This window comes from Miniopterus schreibersii (genome assembly GCF_964146895.1).
Source record: "Miniopterus schreibersii genome assembly, chromosome: 8".
Lineage (NCBI taxonomy): Eukaryota > Metazoa > Chordata > Mammalia > Chiroptera > Miniopteridae > Miniopterus > Miniopterus schreibersii.
Window position 1 is genome coordinate 1,068,932 of NC_138109.1, and position 22,845 is coordinate 1,091,776.

The 22,845-nt window shown below is 60.2% G+C and overlaps 1 protein-coding gene across 1 annotated transcript; it reads right to left on the minus strand.

Moving 5' to 3' along the window:
• Positions 1-1,262: 1,262 nt before the first annotated feature.
• TTC34 (tetratricopeptide repeat domain 34) lies at positions 1,263-21,042 on the minus strand (the record flags this gene model as incomplete). The annotated part of the gene is made up of 8 exons (XM_081144008.1): positions 1,263-3,200; positions 5,983-6,197; positions 7,014-7,284; positions 8,300-8,466; positions 9,411-9,615; positions 10,632-10,857; positions 11,944-12,790; positions 20,262-21,042. 8 exons carry the CDS (start codon positions 21,040-21,042, stop codon positions 2,673-2,675), a joined length of 3,240 nt encoding a protein of 1,079 aa, XP_081000134.1. The 3' UTR covers positions 1,263-2,672.
• Between the last annotated feature and the right edge of the window lie 1,803 nt (positions 21,043-22,845).

Below are 22,845 nucleotides of genomic sequence, written 5' to 3' on the forward strand. Positions count from 1 at the left end.
TTGTTTCAATTATTTGTGCATCCCTTGGTGATTTTTGTATGTGCCCTGACTGGAGATTGAACCTGTAACCTTGGGGTGTCAGAGCGACACTCTAACCAACCGAGCTGCCCAGCCAGGGACCCTGAAACTAGGAAGGGGATGTCTGGTCCGGCTCAGATGAAACTCAGGACCTTGAGCCCCCAAGTCCACTGAGCCCCTCTTTCCAGCGGGAGTGGCTTGTCCTCCAGCGTCGGATGAGACCAGCCTTTTCTTGTCACAAACCCTGTGAGAACCTTGCAGGGGTCCGGGGCCTAGCGAGAGGGTGCTCCCCCTCCCCACCCGCTGTTTGTAGGGTCAGATCTCAGCATGTGCGGGGGGGGGGGGGGGGGGGGGGGGAGGGGTCAAGTGCAAAGGCTGACCCAGGAGGAAATAGCATATGCACCCCCGAAATCGCAAGATTTCCTAGGTCACACTGAGAAACCCGGGAAGTCTGTGTGGGAACGGAGTCTAAGTGTATCAGACCACGGCGGAGGGGGTGCCACGCCGGGCTGACTGTACTAACGGGGTACACCTGCCGGAGCCGCTGAACATAACTCACCGTCGACTGCTGCCACTCTGACCACCCACGTGGGGAACGAAACCTGGACTCGCTGGTGGTCCACGGGGACTGAAGTGAAGATGACGGGACTCCCCCCGCGTGATGCTCAGGAAGGACCCAAAGGCGCAGGGAGACCGCACGTTGGACTGATCGCGTGTGACTGGCGCACCCCACAGCAGCCCCGCGGGGATCACGGGGCTTATTTTTCCTCCACAGAATGCACCTCACATGGAGCCGTCCTTGCATCCCGCACGCGTCGCTCATGGGGCGCCATCCTCTCACTGTGCCGCTGGATTTGGGTTTGTTGGCGTTTCCCTTAGGACTTGTGACCTGGGCTTTAAAGGAAATCAGCTGTGGCTTTCGCTGGGCTGAGAGCAAGCCGTCTTCGAAAAGGCCCCGGAAGCCTTCCTTCTCGGCTCCGAAGGAGCTGAAGGCAGCCTGTGACGGACTGTTCCTTACAGGCCGGTCCGTGTCCCGACACCCCCGGGCCCGGGCCTGCCCTGGGCAGGGCTCCTTCACCACCCTCTTCCCGCCACGGTCATTGTCCTGTGTTTTACCTACGTCCATTCTGGAGCCAGTTTAGTTAAATACTATGTTCCTAGGTACTAACCCATGTCGTCCAGGCTTCAGGTTTATTTACAGAGTTGAGAAAAGTAATCTCTTATGCTTCTTTCTTTTTAAATACGTCTTTATTGATTTCAGAGAGAGGGAGAGGGGGAGAGAATGAGAGTCATCGGCCGGCTGCCTCCTGCACGCCCCCTACTGGGCATCGAGGAGCCCGCAACCCAGGCCTGCGCCCCCACCAGGAATCGAACCGCGATCTCCTGGTTCACAGGTCGATGCCCAACCGCTGAGCCACGCCGGCCGGGCACTTAGGCTTTTTTCGGTCCCCTCTGTTACTCTGTCCTTGTCACTTTTTACAATGTTGTGTCTGCAGTGGAAGTGCCTGACGTTAAGCTTCTGATTGTCATTTCAAAAGATACCCACCTCGAGTAAACATATTGCCAGCTGTGGGCTGCAGCCAACAGCAAAACCACCAGATGAGGAACTGGGCCGCCCCCACCCTCAAAGCTCCAAACTCGGGGGACCCAGACAACTGACTGTGTAGGCGGCCCTGCCTCTAGCCTCCTGAGACCTAATTCCCTTTTATGTGCCAAATTAGCCAATAATGAGGGATCCCGGAAAACCCCAGACACCCACCCTCGACCCCAGTGAAGGCAGAGCCCCAGGCCCTTGAGCTCTTGCTCGGCACCCCCCCCTTGACCTTGATGTGTGGCCCCGGACATGCTGTGTACCCTCCGGGACCTGCAAGTAACGAACCTTGTTCCTCAAAGTTCCCTGATGGCGTCTGCTGAGTTTTTTCCTGACATCACAATAACAAGGGCCAGTGCAGCCCCAACACTGGCTCCAAACGGGGACACGTCTGTGGTGCCCCCCGCAGGCAGCACAGGCCCAGGAGAGCGCCCCAGGCCTCCCCAGCAGGGAGCATCCGTCAGCAGGCTGGGGTGACACAAGTGTCTTTTTCTTTCTTGATTGTTTGCTATTGGTTCATCTGTTTTGTTTTTGAATAACCGCATTTTGGATTTACTTGTTAGTTCCTCCATGCTGCTATCCCTAGTCTCCCAATTTCTGCTTTTCTCCTTGTTAATCTCTGCCTTCTGATTCCGTCTACGGCCTTTTTCTAACCTCTTGAACTGAGCAGGTACTTTAATTGTTTTCATCTGTGTGGCTGCATAACTGGCTCCAAAGGGGGACATGTCTGAGTTTTGTCCTTGGGGGGTCCCGCCTGAGGCTTAGGCCAGGGTCAAAGGCTGCTTCTTGCCAAGGGAAGGGGTAAACCATCTTCCTGGGGCCACCAGGGGCTGGTCTTAAACCTGCTGCCCCACCCAGCTTTGGCGATCAGGGTGCCATTGCAGCAAGGGACTCTAGGCCTCCCAGGACGGCCGCTCCAGGCCAGCAGGACTCCCTTCTCTCTGCTTCTCACCGCCGACCCACCCACCCCACGGCTGGGAGGGAGGGAGGGAGGGGGGGCACCTCCCTGGTTTGGGGGAAAAATGACAGGGTGGCCCTGTGACTGGGCCTGGCAAGCATGGGGTTAGTGGAGCCGGCAGCCAGAGGCTGCTTCCCTCCGGACTCTCGCCTTCAGCTTCCTCAGGCCGCAGTGCTCCGGGTCCACTAGGAGCCCGCTCTCAGCCGCCGTCCAGGCCTCGGAGTACTGCTGGTCCTCCAGGCAGCTCTGCCCGTGGCTCAGCAACACCTGGGCGGTGGGGGCGCGGCCTGGCCGCTGCCACAGGCTGCTCTGGGCTGGGGCGGGTGCCAGCTTGAGGGCCTGGGCAAAGGCCCCTGCGGCCCCGGCCTTGTTTCCCAGGCTCAGGAGTAGGCGGCCCCTGGAGCACAAGTCCTCTGCCCTCATTGGGAGGTCGCCATCCCCTGCACCCTCCCGCAGCAGAAGGTCCAGGTCTCTGAGTGCCCGGCTAAACTCCTGCAGCTGGGCCAGGCAGGTGGCCCGCAGGCGCAGGTGACAGGCGCTGCGACCACCAGCCAGGACAGCCAGTGAGCAGTAGCCCAGCGCCTGCCGAGGCTGCCCGGAGGTCAGGAGGGCGCTGGCTTCCTGGGCTGCGGCCTGCAGAGGGGACAGAGGGGGGCAGTGCCGGTCAGCCCAGGTTGCCGCAGCCCCTCAACAGTCCTGCACACCCGGCCTCTGCAGGAGCTGCTCCCGTCCTCCTGGGGGGGCCCCGACCTGCTACCCCACAGGCCTGGCATTTCTGCAGGTGGCTCAGAGGTCACCTTCACTCCCCTGGCCTCCTCACTGCCCGACTGCCGTTCTCACCCGGGCCACCTCTTCCCTCCGCCCCTCTGCAGCCATCTCCCCCGCAGGCCCCTCTGAGGCGCGGATGTCCTAGTGGCCCCCCCCCCCCCGCCCACCCTCCCAAGTCGGCCTGGCCCTGGGGACAGCAGCAAACACCACCTCTGCCCAGCCAGGTCCTTGCGCCCCCTCCGTGGAACCAAGGTCAGGAAGCCCTCGCGGGCTCCTCACCGCGGCCCCGCTGCACCAGTCACAGCTGGGGCGCGTCTCTGCTGCTGGCCCTCCCGCGCCCCCGCACCCCCAGGCATCTGGCAGCGCGCCCCCAGGTGCTGCCCCGACTCCCTGCCTCTCCGCGCGCCTCTAGCCCGCGCTCCACGCCGTCCGGGGACACTCGGCTGCCCCGCGACGATCCCTGCCCCCCCGGGGCGCACAGCCACTCGGCCAAGACCAGGGCGCAAGACCTGCCCGGGCGCGCGGCTCCGCGGCCGAGCATCGATCAGCCCGGCGTCGGGGAGACGCGGCTCCAGGCCCCGGGCGGCGCGCTCACCCCGGCAGGGGGCGCGCAGGAGGCGGCACGGGGGACTCATCACCGACGTTTCCCTCCCTCTCCTTCTCCTTCCCTCCCTCGCCCTCTCCCTCCCTCTGCATATGTTAAAAAAAAAAAGGAAAAACGACCCTGCGGCGGCCCCTCCCGGGCTCTTCTCCGCACAGCCGGGCGCCGCGTCCCCAGGGGCCCCGGAGCTCCCCACGCGCAGCAGGGGCGCCGTCGGGGCACGAACGTCAGGCTGGGGCGCCGCCGGGAGCGCCGGGAGCTGTGTCCCGCCCGGCGAGGCGCTGGGACCCTCCCAGGCGCGGGGGCCCCGCCCGCCCTGCAGCCCCGGTGCGCGCAGCCCGCCCGCCTCCCCCGGGGACCCCGCCCAGCCGCGGACACGTGCTGCGCGCTCCCGACAGCCTCCGCGCGTCCCGGCTCAGGGGCGGGGCCGCTGGCCGCGCAGGCGCCGTGCCGCCGGAATCGGTCACTTCCGGTTCCCTTCCGGGTCGGTACGTGTCGCCGGGCAACGGGAGCGCGTCGCGCGGTTTCTCCCCGCGGCCGGAAACCAGCCTCGGCGCCGCCCTGCGCGGCCGGCTCTTGGCGCAGAGACCCCGGCCGGGCCCCTCCTCGGCCACCCCGCGCCCTGCGGCCCCTCCCGCGTCCCTGGTCCCCGCGACCCGCCGCACTCGCTGCTCCCTCGGCCCGGGGGCTGCGCGCCCGCCGCTTTCCCCGCTGCGCTTTGTTCTTCGGGCGCAGCCAGCGCCTCTATTAAATAAACGCCTCGTGGAAACGCCTGGCGCTGTTTCTCTTTATGGCGGACCGAGCGCTGGAGCCCCCGACAGCCATGGGCGCCCCGAGTCCGTGGGCTCCAGCATGCAATGCTCCTGGCGTCCCCTGCTCCCCCCAAAGGCCGAATTCAGCCGCGCGGGGGATGCAAGGGGGGATGCGCGGGATGCACGGGGATGCACGGGGGATGCACGGGGATGCACCGGGATGCACGGGGATGCACGGGGATGCACGGGGGATGCACGGGGATGCACAGGGATGCACCGGGATGCACGGGGATGCACGGGGATGCACGGGGGATGCACGGGGATGCACGGGGATGCACCGGGATGCACGGGGGATGCACGGGGATGCACCGAGGATGCACGGGGAATGCATGGGAATGCACGGGGATGCACGGGGGATACACGGGGATACACCGAAGATGCACGGGTTTCCACCCCCACCTGCGGCCTCGCCCAGTGCACGGGGTAGTGGTCAGAGCAGAACCGACCACACGCTGCCCGCTGCCGCGGCCCGGCTTGCTCCTTGAGACTGGCTTCCACTAGAGTTCAGGCTGGAAACCGCCCTCCACCCCAGCCCCCGCTTCCTCCACTCCACACATTACCTGCTTTCCTGAATATTCTGAGCTCTGTCCCACATCCAGGCCATTGCCTAGGCCGGTCTGTCCCCACCCTGGGTTCACCTCCAGTGCGACCTTGCCACTGCCCTGCTCTGGGGTCTGCGACACTGACACTCTCTGAGGTGAACCCCTATTGACTTCCCTGAGGTTCCAGGGCCACAGGGCGGGGCTGTGCCCCCCTCCCCCCAGCATCTGGGGAAGGTGCTCATACATTCTTGGCAGATAAAGAGTAGAATGAAAAACCAGCCAGCCCCACATCCCTTCACAGCCCCTCTCAGCTCCCCACCTGTAGGAGCCGCCTCCCTACCCACGCTCTTACTGGGAGGAACGCGTCTCTCCTGGCCTGACCCGGGGTTGGGATAGGCCCACGGCAAGAGCAAGGTGCTCCTGGCTGGTTCCACCTGGCTCTGAGGAGGGGATCCCCTCCCTCTCCCCCACCCAAGTCACCTGTTGTTTATATGCCTCCTGCAAAGAAGCTGGAAGGTCACTGGAGTTGCCAGAACTTAGCTTGAGATGGTGACACCTGGGTGCCTATGGCTCACAACCCCACCCTCCCCACACCCACCTGAAATCAGCACACAGGGAATGCAGAGCTGCCCAAAGTGCTCATGGTGCTGGGGAGGGGCTGACGTGGGGGCTCCTTGGGCCACTGCACACACCTGGGCCAGGCTCTGCCGCTCCGAGGCCTCCAGGAGGCGCAGCAGGAAGCTGAGGTCCCCGGTGTCCGTCTCCACCAGGCACTGCAGGTCCCGAGCAGCAGCTGGCATGTCTCCCTTCTTGAGCCCAAGCAGGCCCCGCCGGGCCTGGGCCACCTCTGATGGCGGAGTGGGGCGCAGGGCTTCTTGTAGGTGGGCGCCAGCCTCTTCATAGTTGCCTGTCAGGGATTCGGGAAGGATGGTCAGGGTGGCACTGGGGCCAGGGGGTAAAGAGGTGGGCCTCCCTGGCCACCGTGCTGGGAGCCCACCACAGCTTTTCTTGCTCTGTGCTGGCTGTGGGGCAGCAGGTGAGGGAAGGGCTCGGTCCGAGGAAGGACAGTCAGGAGCAGAGGGACATGGTGACACCGTGCTGGTCACATGGACTTGCCTGCTACCAGTACCCCCACCTGGGGAGGTGTCACTGAAGTCCATGTCCCCCAGGCCAAGCAGCAGGGCTCTGAGCCCCTCATTGTGGTCACCACAAGGGTCTGCTCTTTCCTGGGCACCCACGGGAGCAGACAGCATGGGGCCGGAGCTGGACTGGAGGTGAGGATGACAGGCGGGGACATGCAGGCTGCACAGGGGCCTCCCCTTTCAAGTTAGTGCTGAAATGTATCCAGGATTTTTCAGGAAAGGCCGACATTTTGGCACATGTGGGAGTAAGAAACCCCCCATATCCCCACCTCCCATGGGACCTGGGTCCTGGGGACAGTTGGTCAACATCTAGTGAATTAACACAGGAGTTACTCAGGAGGCCGGAGCCTTGTAAGAAGCCCCAAGTCACTGCTCATTTCTGCCCCCTGCAGGCAAAGCCACGCAGGTGACCGAGAGCTAGAGACACATGCACACCAGGCCCACATAGGGACCTAGTCCCAGGAGCTGGGATTCGGGTGGAAGGGATCTTAGAAGCCACTGAGTCTAGGGTCTCTCTCTGGTTTTACAGGAGAGACTCCAGGGGTGAGAGGAGCCGGGACAGACACTGTGCCGCCGCATACCCATGGCGGTGAGCACGTCTACCAGGAGGATGTGCCCGCTCAGCTGCCCAGCATCGAGTTTGATCAGTGCCTCCCCTGCAGCGAGGAGGCCCTGGACGTCCCTGTCACTGAGGGGGGCCCCAGTGTCCAGCAGCTGGCTCAGGAGGGCCCGGCAGCCGGATGACAGGACCTGCGTGATGAGGGCCTGGGCCTCCGGCTTCAGAGAGCGGATCTCAGGGACCGCCGTCCGTGGATCCAGCTTCAGAGCAGAGAGGATGTCGTCCACAGCCTCCTGCAAGGGGGAGTGCAGGGCAGGTGGCAGAAGTCATCCCGGCTGGGTATTGTCAAGCGTTTGTTCTCCCAGTGTCTGGACGTTGGGGACACCAGGAAGGGTAGACAGCCCAGTCCCTGCCCTCTCACAACCTGGTGAGTGTGTCAGCTAAAATGAAGAGCTAATGGCCTGTGGAGAGCGCCCGGGGTCCCCCTGCAGCAGGGGCCTGGCCAAGCCCACTTGCTTAATGGGCTTGTCCCTGGGAAACACGGGTGCTGGCCCAGCCCAGGAAAGGACACACAGAGTGCTGGGCTCCCAACCCCAAGTGTGCCCAGGTGGGAATTGGCATGAGGCTGCCCACACATGCTGTTGGGGGAAACAGGCATCCTGACGGGCAGAAGTAAGCGCCCTGGGAGACGCCCTCGTGTGGTGGCAGCTTGGATTGTTTTTCTCACTCCCGAGGACACCAGCTCTTAGGCGAAACAGGGAACCTGGCAGGCAGTTCACCCCCGGGCTGCTCTCATCCAGCGAGGCTCTGGGCAGACAGCCAATTTCAGCCACCCGCCAGTGACATTGTCTTGGCTGAGAAGTGCCTTGTCCAGGGTCACTCAGTGGTGGCTGCCTCTGGGCACGTCTTCTCTGTGATAGGCACCTGCCCGGGGCCTGGCAGTGGACCCTCCTGCCCTGCCCTGCATGCCAATGATCCGAATCCACAGGCCCTGTGTAGACAGCTCAGCGTGGCACTGAGGGTGGCAGCCCAGGTCTCATTATTTTAAGCTGGGGAGTCCCCTGGCAGCCCTGAGGGTTTTGCATGTGTCCATGCTGACCAAGGTGGAGGCACAGGACTCATCGGAAGAAAGGGAGAGGCTCCTGAAACCGGGGATGTGAGGATGAGGTGCCCGTGAGCCCCAGAGCAACAGGGTTTTGATGGGCATCCCACAGCCAGGATGGCCTGACCCCACTCCCTCTCTTCTCTTCCCCCAAAGCACCCCCCACTCCGCTTGCCCAGTCCCAGGTGTGGGGGGTGGGCCCGTACCTTCTGCTGGTCCAGGGCCAGGTGCAGGAGCGCCCGCCCACACAGGGCCTGCACGTTCCCCGGCTCGGCCCGCAGCGCCGAGTTGAAGTCGAACAGGGCGGTCTTCCTCTGGCCCAGGACCGCATAGCATCGGGCACGGGTGAGCAGGGACTCGCTGGCCTGACGCCCTGGAGGAAGGAGTGTGGCATCAGGACCACTCACTGGCCACAGATGGGCACGGGTGGGCACAGTGCATGTGTCTTCATCCAGCATTTACTGTGCTCCTCCTGGTGTCCGATGGGGGAGGACCCAAGGGTGCCCCAGCTGTTGGGCCACCTCGGTGAGCTCACAGGCCGCTGGGCACCAAGACACTTGGCGGGGGGGGCAGTCTGGGAGGGTGGGCAGACAGTCAGAAGCGGCTTCCAAGAGAAGGGGGCACTGCAGCTGCATCTGAGGTGAGGGGCCAGGAGGAGGGTCCTCGGGGCTGGGCATGAAATGGCCACAAGCATGAAGGTGCCAGGAGGGCAGGAGGAGCCCTATGAATTCTGGCACAGGAAGCCCCTCCCCACAGAGGTTGTCACCAAGTGTGTGTCCAGTGATGGACCCAGGAAACAGTGCTCTGGGCTCCACATTGTGCCTTGGGTCGCATCCCCCGCCCAGCTAACCTGTGTGGGGTGCGGACCCTGCACCACGCACCATCTGTGGCTGTCCTAGAATTAGCTCACTTAACCCAATCGCCCCCCAACCCCCTCCAGGCGTCTCTGTCATCTCACTTGGATAGGAGGTGCCAGTAAGGGCAGAGCCAGAGACCCACTGGTATTGGGAGTCCAAGTCCACACTGAATCCCAAGCCCCCAAGGAACCCCCTTGTCACCCTGTGACCCTCTGGCCGGGTCCTGCCTGGCATCCAGGGCGGGGCGGGGAGGCTGGCTGGGTGAGCCGGGGGCCAGGGGCACACATACAGGGACATGCCCACTATTCCCAGGAAGGGTTGAGGGAAGCTGAGCCCTCGCCTCCCACGGTTGGAGGGAGAGGGGGGAGATTAGTAGAGAGCCCCAGCTAGGCAGAGATCCCCATGCCCCGGCGTACCCGGCACAGGGTGGGGGCCCCGTGGGCGGGCGGGCAGCTCCTACCTGCAGCAAAGATGGCCAGGGAGAGGTAGGCGATGGCCTCCCTGGTGTGGGCCTCGCCCTCGGCCCCGCCCGGCTGCGCCCGCAGGATGGCCACGGCCCTCGCGTGGCAGTGGCCCCGCAGCAGCTCCCGGTCCTCCCGGCGGAAGACATCCAGGGTGGGCTGCAGGCAGGCGGTGTCCCCAGACTGGACGACTTTCTTCGCCAGCTGCCGGGGCAGGAAAGTCATAGCAGTTCCTCCTGCGCCCTGGTCCTTCCCACCCAACGCTCCCGGCAGGGTCGGCTCGCAGGGGCGTGGCCAAAGGGGCGTGACTCACGGGGGAATGACCAACGGGGGCGTGACTCACGGGGGAATGACCAATGGGCGTGCTCACGGGGCGCTACCAACGGGCGCGGTCGATGGGGGCGTGACTCACGGGGGAATGACCAATGGGCGTGCTCACGCGGGCGTTACCAATGGGCGTGGTCAATGGGGCGTGGCTTGTGAGGGCGTGGCCCGGAGGCGTGGCCAATGGGGATAGCTAGGGCTGGAGTGTGGCTCGTGGGCCTGGCTCGTCTTGGGGCGGGCGCTGCGAGTCTCCCAGGAAGGCTGGGGTGCAGGGGATGCGAGCGCCCCTTTGGGCTGCTGCGTGGCGGGAGTTGGGGGGCCCCAATGTCCCTGGGCCGCGCCTCCTCCTCTGTGCTATGGGAGGCGGAGGAACCGAAGCCCTGAGACCAATGCGCGCTCTGGGCGGGGCGAGGCCGCAGGTGGACGTGACCTTGGAGTTCAGAGCAGCTCCCCCCAAGGAGACCCGATGGTGCCCCTGCCGGCCGCTCGCTGTGGACACGGGTCCCAAGGCATCCTGTCCTCCCACCTGTACCGCCCAGCGCGGGGAGACCAGACGCCCGACCCAGGTCAGAGGGGACGGAGGCCGCTGACGGGCCGCACAGCTTCGGTCCCCGAGCCCGACACCTTCCCCGGGACACACCCTCCTGACCACGGCCCAGCAGGAAGCCCTCGCGTATACGGAGCGCCTGCCGCATGCTGGAGGCCTGCTGGGGCCTGGGGCACCTACTCCAGCGAATTCCCACGACAACCCGCAAGACCAGGGCACAGAGGAGGAGCCTGGGGGTCAGAGAGGCGACGGACCGGCCGCCAGAGGTGGCAGAGCCGGGGCTGGGAGAAGATCTGTCTGCTCCAAGGTCCGGGTTGTGGGGCACAGAGCGAGGGGCCACCGACCTCACCTGGTTGGCGTCGTAGAAGAAGCCCCTCCGGAGCTGCAGCAGGGCCAGCCGCACCAGCACGGGGGCCGCCTGGGGCCTCCGGGAGAGGGCCACCAGCAGCGCCTTGTGGGCCTCGTCCAGGCGGCCCAGGCGGTACAGGGCATCGGCGGCCAGGAGGCGTGAGGCCTCATCTTCGGCGTCCAGCTCCATCAGGAGTGTGGCCAGCTGGTACACGCCCTGGGCGTCCCTGCAGAGAGAGAAGCTGGGGGAGCGTGAGCCCCTCCCTACACCCTGGCCACGGGCAAGGCCTACCCTGTGCACCCGGCCCAGGCGGCTCCCTTTCTGCTGGGCTACGGAGACCAGGGTGCTGCTGGAAGGACCCTTATGGTGCCGTCCCCAGAATCCTTGGCCCCCGCCCCTCTGTACCCTCCCACCACCCCGTGGGGCAGGCATCTTGCAGAGCGGAGGGGTTGTGTGCTGACCCCAGCCAGCCCTGCCTTCCTTTCCTTTCCTGCGGGAGGGTAACCATGTCGGCCTTGCTGAGCTCAGGGGAGTGTGGGAGGCAGAGCCGGGGACGCACCAGATTCGGCTCCTGGTGCCCTGGGGATGTGAAATGAACTCCCGCTGGGAGAAGGGGTGGGGGCCCTGGAGTGAAAATCCCCAGAGAGAACAAATACAAAGGGTCCCAGCCCCACAGGTGAAAGTTCTTTCTCACCAGCAAATCCGAGCAACCAGGGGGAGAGGAAGTGTGTGTGTGTGTGTGTGAGAGATGGTCACATCAAGCACCAGGCCCCCTCCCGGGGCCCAGAGGGGCAGGCGGGCAGCTCCAGAAGCCCAGGACCTCACAGGCCACACTGCCCGACCCAGGATGCCCCCTCTGCCTCCAGGTTAAGGAGACAGGAGTTACCGGGGATGCGTTATAACTAAGAGCAGAAGCTGGGTCCTGATGGTGAGGCCACGGAGGGGCTCCTGGGCTGCGGTAACCTAGCTAGCGGCAAAGGAAATGTCCACGATCTACTGAGTAAAATAAGCGGGCTATAAATGGCATATAAGCACAATTCATTTTGGTGAGCTGTGTTTTCTATGCACAAAGAACCAGCTGGAAAGGGGAGGCTAACGGTGGGGTGAGGGGTTTTATGTTTTCATTTCCGTGCTTGGGTTTCTAATGTTCTATCTCAGTCCTTAACGCGTCGCTGTCAAGGACTGAGATCTGGGCTCTGGCGCTAAATCTGCCTCCAATGACTTAAAGAAATCACCCGGCTGCCTGCCTCAGTTTACTCATCTGCAAGACAGGACGCAGCCCCAGGAGGGCGCGCACGGAGCTAGTTTTTACCCTTCCTGCGCAGCGGAGCCGTCCGTCTCCGCGGCCTGACTGCGGCGGCCCCGCGCGCCCGCGGGTCCCCGGTCCGGCCTCCGCTGCAGCATCCTGCGGCCCTCCTCCCGCAGCACGGTCAGCAGCAGCCCCCGCTGGTTCCAGGGCACGTAGGCCTTGGCGACGAGCAGGGCCTCGTCCGGCTGCAGCCGGCAGGCGGTGACATAGTCCAGCGCGCCCAGGAACGCGCTCCCCGCCAGCACCCGCAGCAGCCCGCGGCCGCACAGGGCGCGCACGCAGCCGCCGGGGTGCGGAGGCCCCTGCTCCACCACCTCCTGGAAGTCCTCTCGGGCGCACGGAGCGTCGCCGGCGTGCAGCGCGCAGAAGCCTCGGAGCGCCAGCAGGGGCGCGCGGTTCCCGGCGCGTCTCCCCGCGCGATCCCTGGGGCGCGAGGGCCGCAGCAGGCGCTCGCACAGCGCTCGGGCGCCCGCCGCATCCCCGGCCAGCAGCAGGCACTCGGCCAGTCGGGCTCCCAGGGCCGGGCGCGCCCCGGGCGGCGCCACACGCAGCAGGACGCGGAGCGCGCGCGTCACCGGGGCCAGCAGCTCTCGGCCGGAGTCCTGGCGGAGCTCGGGGCGGCTCCGCACTGCCTCCTGGAAGTGGGCGAAACCCACATCCGCGGCCTCCTGCACCTGGGCCAGCACGCGCTCCCGGTCCCCCGCCGAGAGCACGGCCTCGAATTGCCTCCGCGCCGCCGAGGGGCTCTCGCGGAAGGCCTCATGCAGGTCCCGAAGCAGGTCCTGGGCCCCTCTGTCCAGAAAGAAGGCTGCGGCGGCGCGGGTGACCAGCAGGGCGGCCAGACGCTCCCCTGGGGGAGAGAACGGAGGATCTGTTGCACCAGGTCCTACCTGTAGCCCCCCAACCGTCCAGCGCTTTGGACCCTCTGGAGCACCGCCGGGAGGAGCTCCAGCTGGAGGCGGGGAACGAGGCCGGACAGCGCGGTGCGCGGCTGCTCCGGATGCCTCCCCAGCCCCGTTCTCTCAGTCTGGGTTCAAAGTCAGGCTCGCTGCTCAGCCACCATGGAAATCTAGTTACAACACCTCTTCCCCAGCCCCCCCCCCCCCAATAATGGATTTTAGGGTTTATCTTTCTCCTGGGATCAGCTCCAGGCCCTGTGACCGTGGTAGGGGCCGGCTGTCACTGTGGCATCTTTGTTTCCTGACTCCTTTGGGCTACACCGGGACTCAGTACTTTCCTCCCTGAGACAGAGCCCGCCTCCCCTTCCCCCGGAGTCCAGGAAACAGGGGATGGCGCTCCCAATGCCTCCCATGAGAGTGGGGGACTCGGGCCATTTACTGAACTCCCATGCCTCAGTTTCCTCTTCTGCTTTGTTACAGGGTGACATGGTCTACAGTCACAGAGCTTTGAGAGTGAAATGGGTTAGTGTGTGCCCAGGGCCCGGAACAGGGCCTGATGGGTGTATTACTCAGTGAGGAATCACATCAGTACAGAAAGCCAAGCCACCCAGTCCCCAACAGCGCCCCAGGTGGGTGCATGCCACTGAGGGAATCTCAGAAAACTCAGTACTGGCGGGAGCTCAAGGTCATGGGTGATCCCCCCCCCCCCCATATAACAGGTTAGGAAAGTGCTGCCAGGGAGAGGAAAGCTTCTCCCCCAGTGCATCTCCATCCCAGGTCTCTGAACCTCCCCTGCAGTGCTTTTTGCACTGAGTCCTTCGGAATTCTCTGCTTTTCCTGATAATGCAACATAGTTGCCACAGTAACAGTCCTTTACATTGAAACAGAAGCAGGCAGGAAAGCAAATCTGCCACAGTCCGGCCTTGTTGCCACAGTGGGGGAGCATCACCACACAGCCCAGAGCCAAGTCAAAAGAGCATCTTGCACCCTGAGATCAACCGACCAATGAAACAACCAGCAGTAGGATCATCCTGTCTAGTGCTGGTGGCCAAAGTAAAAGAAACTTTGAGACTTTCCTGTCAGTTACCAACTCCTGACACAATAACTCTTATCCCCGATTTGCACAATAGTTCATGGGCCCTAGTACTTGCAGCAGGTACAGAGCCCTCGGGTTCCAGGGGAGCCGTTATTTCTTTACCCACATGGAGGTGTGCTCTCTGCTCTGCTTCTGAGACTCCAGTTACACACATTAGACTTCTATAGGTTGTCCCACAGGGCACTGAGGCTCTGTACATTTTTCCTCTGTTTGTCACATTGGATAATTTCTTTTCTGAGTTTAAGCTCATGGACTCTTCTACTGTCTCCAATATGTTATGAATTTTTCATTTCATTTATGTGTTTTTCAGATCTAGAATTTTCATAGTTTCTATTTATTTACTGAGATTCCATATCTGTTCATTCATTATGATCATATTTTCATTTAGTCCTTGAGTATATTACTAATAGTTCCTTTAAAGTCCTTACTATGCCAAGTTCAGCACCTGGATCATCTAGAGGTTGGTTTCTAGTGATTTCTTTTTCTCCTGACTGTGGCTCACATTTTATTTTCTGGTTTCTTTGCATGTCTAGCAATCTTTTTCTAAAATTTATCTTTATTGTTGAAAGTACTACAGGTGTCCCATTCCCCCCCGCCCCCCAATTGACCCCCTCCACTGCACTCCCACCCCCTCCCCAGGCCTTCACCCTGTTATTGACTGTGTCCGTGGGTTATGCATATATGCATATAACTTCTTTGGTTAATCCCATTCCCACCCTCCACCCCCCTTCCCTCTTTCCTCTGAAATAGGATCGTATGTTACATGCGTCAATGTCTCTGGATCTATTTAGTTCGTCAGATTCTCTTGTTCATTAGCTTCTTCTTAAAGAAGACCCTTCAACTTTTCCTGTAGTGCTGGTCTGGTGGTGATGAAGCCCTTTAGCTTTTTCTTATCTGAGAAGCTCTTTATCTGACCTTCAATTCTAAATGATAGCTTTGCTGGGTAGAGTAATCTTGGTTGTAGTTCCTTGTTTTTCATCACTTTGAATATTTCTTGCCACTCCCTTCTGGCCTGCAAGGTTTGTTGAGAAATCAGCTGACAGTCATATGGGTGATCCCTTGTAGGTAACTAATTTCTTTTCTCTTGCTGCTTTTAAGATTCTCTTTGTCTTGAACCTTTGGCATTTTAATTGTGATGTGTCTTGCTGTGGGCCTCTTTGGGTTCCTCTTGTTTGGGACCCTCTGTGCTTCCTGGACTTGTAAGTCGATTTCTTTCCCCAGGTAGGGGAAGTTTTCTGTCATTATTTTTTTCAAATAGGTTTTCAACTTCTTGCTCTCTTTCTTCCCCTTCTGGCATCACAATAATATGAATGTTTGGCCTCTTGAAGTTGTCCCAGAGGCTCCTTATACTATTTTCATATTTCTGGATTCTTTTTTCTTTTTGCTCTTCTTGTTGGCTGTTTTTTGTTTCCTCATGTTCCAAATTGCTGATCTGATTCTCAGTGTCCTCTACTCTGCTGTTGACTCCCTGTAAATTATTCTTCATTTCAGTTTGTGTAGCCTTCATTTCAAATTGGTACTTTATTATGTTATCGATTTTCTCAGTTATTTCCCTAATAGTCTGCTTAAACACCCTTACAAACAAAATTCTGAACTCTGTATCTGTTAGCTTGCTTGGATCTATTTCATTTAGTTCCTCTTCTAGAGATTTTTTCTGTTCTTTCCTTTGTGACATGTTTCTTTGCCTCTGCATTTTGGCTGCTTCCAGGTGTTTGTTTCTGTGTATTAGGTAGAGCTGCTATGTCTCCTGGAGTTTGTAGAGTGGCTTTGTGTAGTAGGTGTCCTGTAGGGCCCAGTGGCTCAGCCTCCCCAGTTCCCTGAGCTGCGCCTTCTAGGTGCTCCCCTGTGTGGGCTGTGTGCTCTGAACAGTTGTAGTTGAGCCTTGGATGCTGTTGGTGTCACTGGGAGGAATTGACCCCGAGGCCAATCAGCTGTGAGGACCAGCTGCAACTACAGCCAGAGAGCTGCTGTGCTGGAGACATCCCTATGAAGCAGGATTTACTTCAGTGGGGCTTTGGTGTTCACCAAGTGCGCCCCTTGAGTGTGTCACTCGTGGATGTGGTAGGGTTGTAATGCAGTGTGGTCGAGTCTGACCACCAGGTGCACTGTCTCTGGGGCCTCCTGGGAGGTGCAGAGTCAGCCTGCGTCAGTGCCTTGCCCAGGGGCACCCAGCATGAGCTACACAGCAAACCGTAGTTGGCTGCTACTTGTGCTGAGCTTGGAGGTGTCCAGGAGAGGCCAAGCTATGAGCCAATGCAGGCTGCCCCTAGTGCCAGGCCTGGGGCCACTTATCAAGAGGTAGGGGACCCACTGCTGCTTGTTTGAGAGATTTTAGGAAAGTCCTAAGCATGCGGGTCCAGAGGCCACTTGCATAGAAAAACCCCTGGAAATGGCCTGGATGAGCTGCAGGTGGAGAGGGGCGGGGCGTCCGGGAATCACAGGGTGGGGCCAAAGGTGCGAGTCAGGTGCTGGCAATTCAAACATGGCGCCTGCCTGCCGGCTGTGTGCGGGGAGGACTCGCCAGAGGAGCCATGGCCTCCGCCAGCCCTTCTGCCTGGGAGGAAGCCACCCTCCACCTCTCGCCCGGATTTCAGGCAGGTTAGTTCCTCCCCAAGTGCCCCAGCTCCTTTCAAGCTGCTGCCCGGTGCTGGACTCAGAGGGAGCGTCCGAGTGAGTCATGTGCGGCCCTTTGAGAGGAGCTGCTGGGGCTCCTGCAGCCTCTGCGACCCTCAGCCACAGTCCCTGCTGGTTTCACAGCCTGGAGTTGTGGGGACGTCTCTTCCTGGCCTTGGAGCCCTGGCCTGGGGGCCTGCTGTGGGGCTGGGACCCCTCCCTCCTCCGGGAAACCTCTGCCGCCGAGATTCCCTCCCGGGTTTCAACCTCGGCACCAGGTGTGGGCCCACGGCCGCGTCTCCGGGATTCAGCCCTATCCGCCCGCGTCTCCGCCCCTCCTACTGGTCTCGGTGCTTCCTCAGTTCCCTGGTTGTAGGGCTGTTCAGCCAGATTTCAGGAGGCTCTGAGTGATGGTGGTTCTGTATTTTAGTTGTGATTTTGATGTGGTTGCGGGAGGCGGCGGGTACAGCGGTTACCTACGCCACCATCTTGTTTCCTCCCCCTGCATGTCTAGCAATTTTTTATTGTACACTAGACATCTGGTTGATGCTTTGTAGAGACTGGATTAAGTTATGTTCCTCTGAAGAGAAAAGAATTTTGTTGGAGCAGGCCGTTAAACTGGATAGAATCAAACTTCATATTCTGTCTATTTGGTGAGTAGCAGCTGAAATCTCCATTAAGTTCTTGCAGTTTCCAGCTTCAGCTTTTTCCAGACCACCTAGTCTCTCCCTTGTATGTGGTAGTTTGGGGGTCAGCTGAGGAGTTGAGTGGACTTTGGGTCTCATCCCTTCTGTGGCTTCCCTCCTTTTCAGGACTTCCTTTCTAACGTTCCTGCCACTTATTATTTTCAGCCCAAACTCAGTTCTGTGACATCACAAGCCAGTAAAACTGCTGTTTTCTATTTTTATGTGGATAAAACCTGGATTGAGGAGTTTCCTCAGGCAAAAAGCTACAAGCATGAAAACCTCACCTTCCACAGTCCTCATATTTCAAGGGTCAATTTTCAGTTTCTGCCTGCACTTGGTCGCTGTTTAGTGTCTTCCAATGGTTGCATTTTATATTTTGTCCAAATTTTATTATTGCTATCTGTGGGGTACACAGTCTAGTCAAGCTACTCTACCATCCCTGGAAGCCAGACTCTTCTATTGTTAGACTTAAAAAATTTGGCAATCTGAGGGGATATAAAATGCTATCCCATTGTTGGTTTAATTTTCATTTTCCTGCTGACTAGTGAGGCTCATTTATTTAAAAATACATTTCTCCCCAATCTGGTGGGTAGAAAGTGGTATCTCGTTTTCATTCACATTTGTATAATTACTACGATGTTGGATATTTTCCACATGTTCATTAGCCATCTGCGTTGTTTTCTCTTTGGGGAAATGCTTTTGCAAATTCTAGCACCAGATTTTTTTTCTTAGTGACATGTAGGAATTCTTCAAATACTCTGGGTACTACTTTTTTGCCTATGTACATTTTGCAAATATTCTCTCTCTGCTGTGGCTTGTCCTGCCATTTTCTGTAGTTATAGGCAAAACAGAAGTTAAATTTTTAAAATTTCATCAAATGTATTACATTTTCCTTTATTGTTTCCATTTTTTTGTATCTTAAGAAGCCCAGATGTTCACAGAAGTCTTAACGATATTCTCTTACATCTTTCATTTTTGTAAAACTTAGATATTGACATAATCCCCCTAGACTTTACTTTTTCATGTGGTTTGAAGTAGAGAATCAGTGCCGTCCATTGAATAACAGTTCTCTTCTTTCACTGTAGGTTTGCAATGCTCACTCTCACATATTAAGTTCCAGATATATACAGCTCTGTTTCTGGCCCAATTTGTTTTATTGGCCTTTCTATCTCCTTCTGTATTGGTTAGTATAGTTTTGCATCAACTAGTAGAGCAAATCCTTATATCTCTACTTTTTTTTCTCTGTCTCTTCCCCCCTCCCATCCTTCTTCATCTTGTCTATTATTGGTCCTTTGCTCTTTTATAATGTTGTCAAATCTTTCTAACAATAGACATTGAACACCTCTCTACTTATATAATTATTCTTTATTATCTTTTAATAAAGTTTTATAATTTCCTTCATAAAGTCATATTACTCTGAAATGAATTATTTTCTGTTGCTATAGTAATTGGTATATGTTTAAACCACAAAAGTTTCTATTTCTTGCTGGTGTCTGTAAACAAACACTTTTTTGTATATCCTGCTAAATTCTGTTCCTGTATTTAATACATTTTTTTGTTGTTTCTTTTGCGGTCTCTACAAAGCTAATTATATTGTGTGGAATAATGATAACTTTGTTCCTTCCTTTCTGCTTTACATGTTTTTCTCCCTTCTTATCTTATTGCATTGGCTAGTGTCTCTAGTACAATGATGGATACATGCTCCCAAGAATGAGGCAGCCACCTCAATCTTGATTTTAAGTGGAAGGCTTCTAAAACATCACCATTAAGTATGATGTGTTTGGTAGGTTTTTGATGTATGCTATTTTTCTGTATAGTTCTTAATGAAGAAGCTTGAATGCATAGGAGGTGGTTGCCCTGGGTTCTTTGGGAGGATACATGCTCAGGAAACCATGGCACATAGATGCTTACACGCGGGGAGATTTGAGTTAAAGCTCTGTGTGTCTCCTTACTAAGAAGGACAGAGCACTTTCCAAAATATAGAAGGTTGTTCAATGTTTGCAAAGACTTTTGATAAGTAATCTTGAGAATAGAATACCTTTGCTATGGGAAACTACATTTGTAAGAAGTTTGAGATAGGAAATTTATTTGTTCACGTCGTGAGCCACACTTGTGCTTCTGGTGGTGATGAGGTGACTCCATGTGACACAGACGACTTAGGTCTAATTAATGCAGTGATTCTTAGGGAAGGTGCTCCACCCAATTCAGAGCCAAGGCAGGACAGACATGCTTCCTGACACTCTCCCCTGGTGGTGGTGGGGGAGCAGTTTTTCCAGCACACTGGTTCTCCGAGGCTGTAGCCCTTTAGGGGTTCTGAATTTCTGCAGGGTCTCTACTGGTCATTGAAGTGGACGACCCCCTCCACCTGGGAGTTGCTTAATGCCCCCAACCTGCCGTGGCATCGGCCCCTGCTCTCCAGCCACTGCACGTTTGTGTTTTGGGCATGGAGGGTCCCCTAATTTCTCATGAGCTCAGGATTCTTTGTGGTTCTGTTGAGCATTTTTGTAGCTTTTATAGTGGGAGGATTTCAGGGTATCTGGTTCAGTGTAGTTCCGTAAACAAGTTTTCCCACTCACTTTTCAGTTCTCTCTGGTCCCCCTCCCACGCTGGGGTCACCCTCACCTCCCCGTGGCACGTTCTACAGACACTTCCTGTCCTCTCCTGCTGGATGTCTCAGCCGCAGCTCTCGCCACATACACCTTTTCACCTTGCAGACGCCATTGCCTTCACCGTCTGCCCTCGCCAGCACCCTGCCCCCTCCCCCTTTGCTGGGTCCTCTTTAGGAGCATCCTGGGGGCCAGATTCCAGCTCACCATGAATACTCCATGTGGCCTTGGCATCTCCATGGGCACCGGGGATGTGGCCACACCCACCTCCAGGGGTGGCTGAGGGGGTTCAATGTCACTGTGGCGTCCCCAGCCTCAGCACAACCCCCTTCCCCCCATAAATAGGACTTGACTGTATTGTGAAGAGATGGCTCGAGTGACCTTCACCCTTACCCTTGGGGGACGTCTCCCGCACTCCTACCTTGGGATCGGCTGCCTGTTGGGTCGGACTCAAGGGCCCGGCTGCACGCTGCCTGGCAGTCTTCATACCTGCCACCTCGGAGCAGAACTTCAGGTGACAGGGTGTTGCCCCAGGTGCCCCCGGGGTCCAGGGCTGCCAGGAGTCTCTGGCAGTTGGTCTCCTGCTGGCTGGCGCTGTCTCCAGCCTGCTGGCGCCTTGAGATGTGGCCCTGGAGGATGCTGACCAGCACAGGGAGGTAGGGCTGCTGGTGGGTGAGGGTGAAGGCCACAGTGCGGTCAGCCGTCGAGGCGAAGGCCTGAAGGTAGTCGGCCAGGCCAGCGTCCACCTGCGCCCCGGACAGGATCCAGGCCAGGGCCCGGGTCAGCCGCAGCTCTAGGGCTTGCTGGGAGTGAGCGTCCAGCAGGGCGCCACACCGCCGCACCACCTCCCCGTGGCGCCCGCGGGCCAGCAGGCCGGCCAGGGAGTGCAGGACTGCGGCGGGGTGGTCGGGGCACAGGGTGGCCAGGAAGGCGGAGGCCAGGGTCCCTGTCAGGGACACCACTGCCATGCCGTCCCAGTGGATGGCTGGGATCTGGCTCTCCCCTCGGCACCAGGCCTCCAGGGTGGCCACCACGGATGCCCCCCGAGCCTCGGCCAAGGCGGCTCGGACGCTCCTCACGGCTGAAGGGGCGTGGCAACTGAACGCAGCCAGGTAGAAGGCGGTGGCCAGCAGGGGCTCCCCCAGGGCCAGGTGCTGGTCCCCCTCCCGGCAGAGGCAGGTCACAAGCTCCTGGGCCGACATCACAGCTGTGCCCCCAGTGAGTCCATGGCCCGGCCTCACAGCACCTGCGGCGGGAAGGGGAGCGTGGTTAGTGCTCACACGGCAGCCAGCCCACGGGCCCTGCGGCACCCCAGCCCTGCGGCTCCCCAGCCCTGCGGCTCCCCCAGCCCTGCGGCACCCCAGCCCTGCGGCACCCCAGCCCTGTGGCACCCCCAGCCCTGCGGCACCCCCAGCCCTGCGGCACCCCAGCCCTGTGGCACCCCCAGCCCTGCGGCACCCCCAGCCCTGCGGCACCCCAGCCCTGCGGCTCCCCAGCCCTGCGGCACCCCAGCCCTGCGGCTCCCCAGCCCTGCGGCACCCCAGCCCTGCGGCTCCCCCAGCCCTGCGGCACCCCAGCCCTGCGGCTCCCCCAGCCCTGCGGCACCCCAGCCCTGCGGCTCCCCCAGCCCTGCGGCACCCCAGCCCTGCGGCTCCCCAGCCCTGCGGCACCCCAGCCCTGCGGCTCCCCCAGCCCTGCGGCACCCCAGCCCTGCGGCCCCCCCAGCCCTGCGGCACCCCAGCCCTGCGGCTCCCCCAGCCCTGCGGCACCCCAGCCCTGCGGCTCCCCCAGCCTTGCGGCACCCCCAGCCCTGCGGCACCCCAGCCCTGCGGCACCCCAGCCCTGCGGCTCCCCCAGCCCTGCGGCACCCCAGCCCTGCGGCTCCCCCAGCCCTGCGGCACCCCAGCCCTGCGGCTCCCCCAGCCCTGCGGCACCCCAGCCCTGCGGCTCCCCCAGCCTTGCGGCACCCCCAGCCCTGCGGCACCCCAGCCCTGTGGCACCCCAGCCCTGCTCTAGAGCAGCCTCGGCCCCGTCCCCCAGACTGCAGGGCCAGTGCTGAGTCCCCTGAGTGAAAACATCCAATCCAGCCCTTCAGGTGGCGTTTGCTCTGCAGGCCGTCTCCACAGCCCGGGGTGGTGACCAGGGTCTGCCTGGCCAGGCCCCCAGACCACAGTTTGCCTCTGGGCCTCAGCTCCCTCCTCTGTAGAAAGGAACCTCGACCCTGCTCAGCAATTGATATGCTATGTTTGATGCCCCCCAGTGCCCACCTGGGGAGGCGCTGGGTCGCCCGAGGGGGCAGGGTCCGGATCCCTCGCTCCACCTCCTGCGCCTCCTGGCACAGGGCCCTCAGGAAACAGGACGCCCCCCTCAATCAGGCCAGGTCACACAAGCGCCCCAGCCTTCTCGGCACTGACTCCACAGGCCTGTCCACCCTCAGGCCACGCCCCTGCCCCCTGGCGCCCCTGGCGCCCCTGGCACACCTGGCACACCTGTGCGCGGAGGCTGCGCGGCCGCGGGGAAGGGGAAGGCGCGCTTCCTGGGGGTGCACGAGCTCCCCCGGAGGGTCCGCGGGCTGGGCTCCCGGGCGCCCCACCGCCTCCGCGCCCGCGGGCTGCGCGATGGGTGCGTTTCCCTGCGCGGTGGGTGCGTTTCCCTGCGCGATGGGTGCGTTTCCCGGGAGAGAGTCAACACCCCGCCGCCCGCTGCTCAGCTGCGCCCCCAGCGGCCGGGCGCCCCTGCCCGCCGCGCCCTTCAGCTCGCCCCCAACCTGCCCCCTGCCCGCCGCCGGCCGGTTCCCTCGCTTCCCAGCCCGGAGCGCGCGGGGAGGGAGCCAGGAGGGCCACCCCTGAGTCCAGGCCCGGGCAGCTTGGGGCAGACCTGGGCTCTGGGTGCGGGCCCTGGATGCCGGGCGCCGGGGAGACCCCTCCCTCCACATCCTCCCCGTCCTCCCAGCGGAGAGAGGAGCCCCGGGGGGTGGGGTGGGCGCGCCCGGGCCCCTGGCTCCC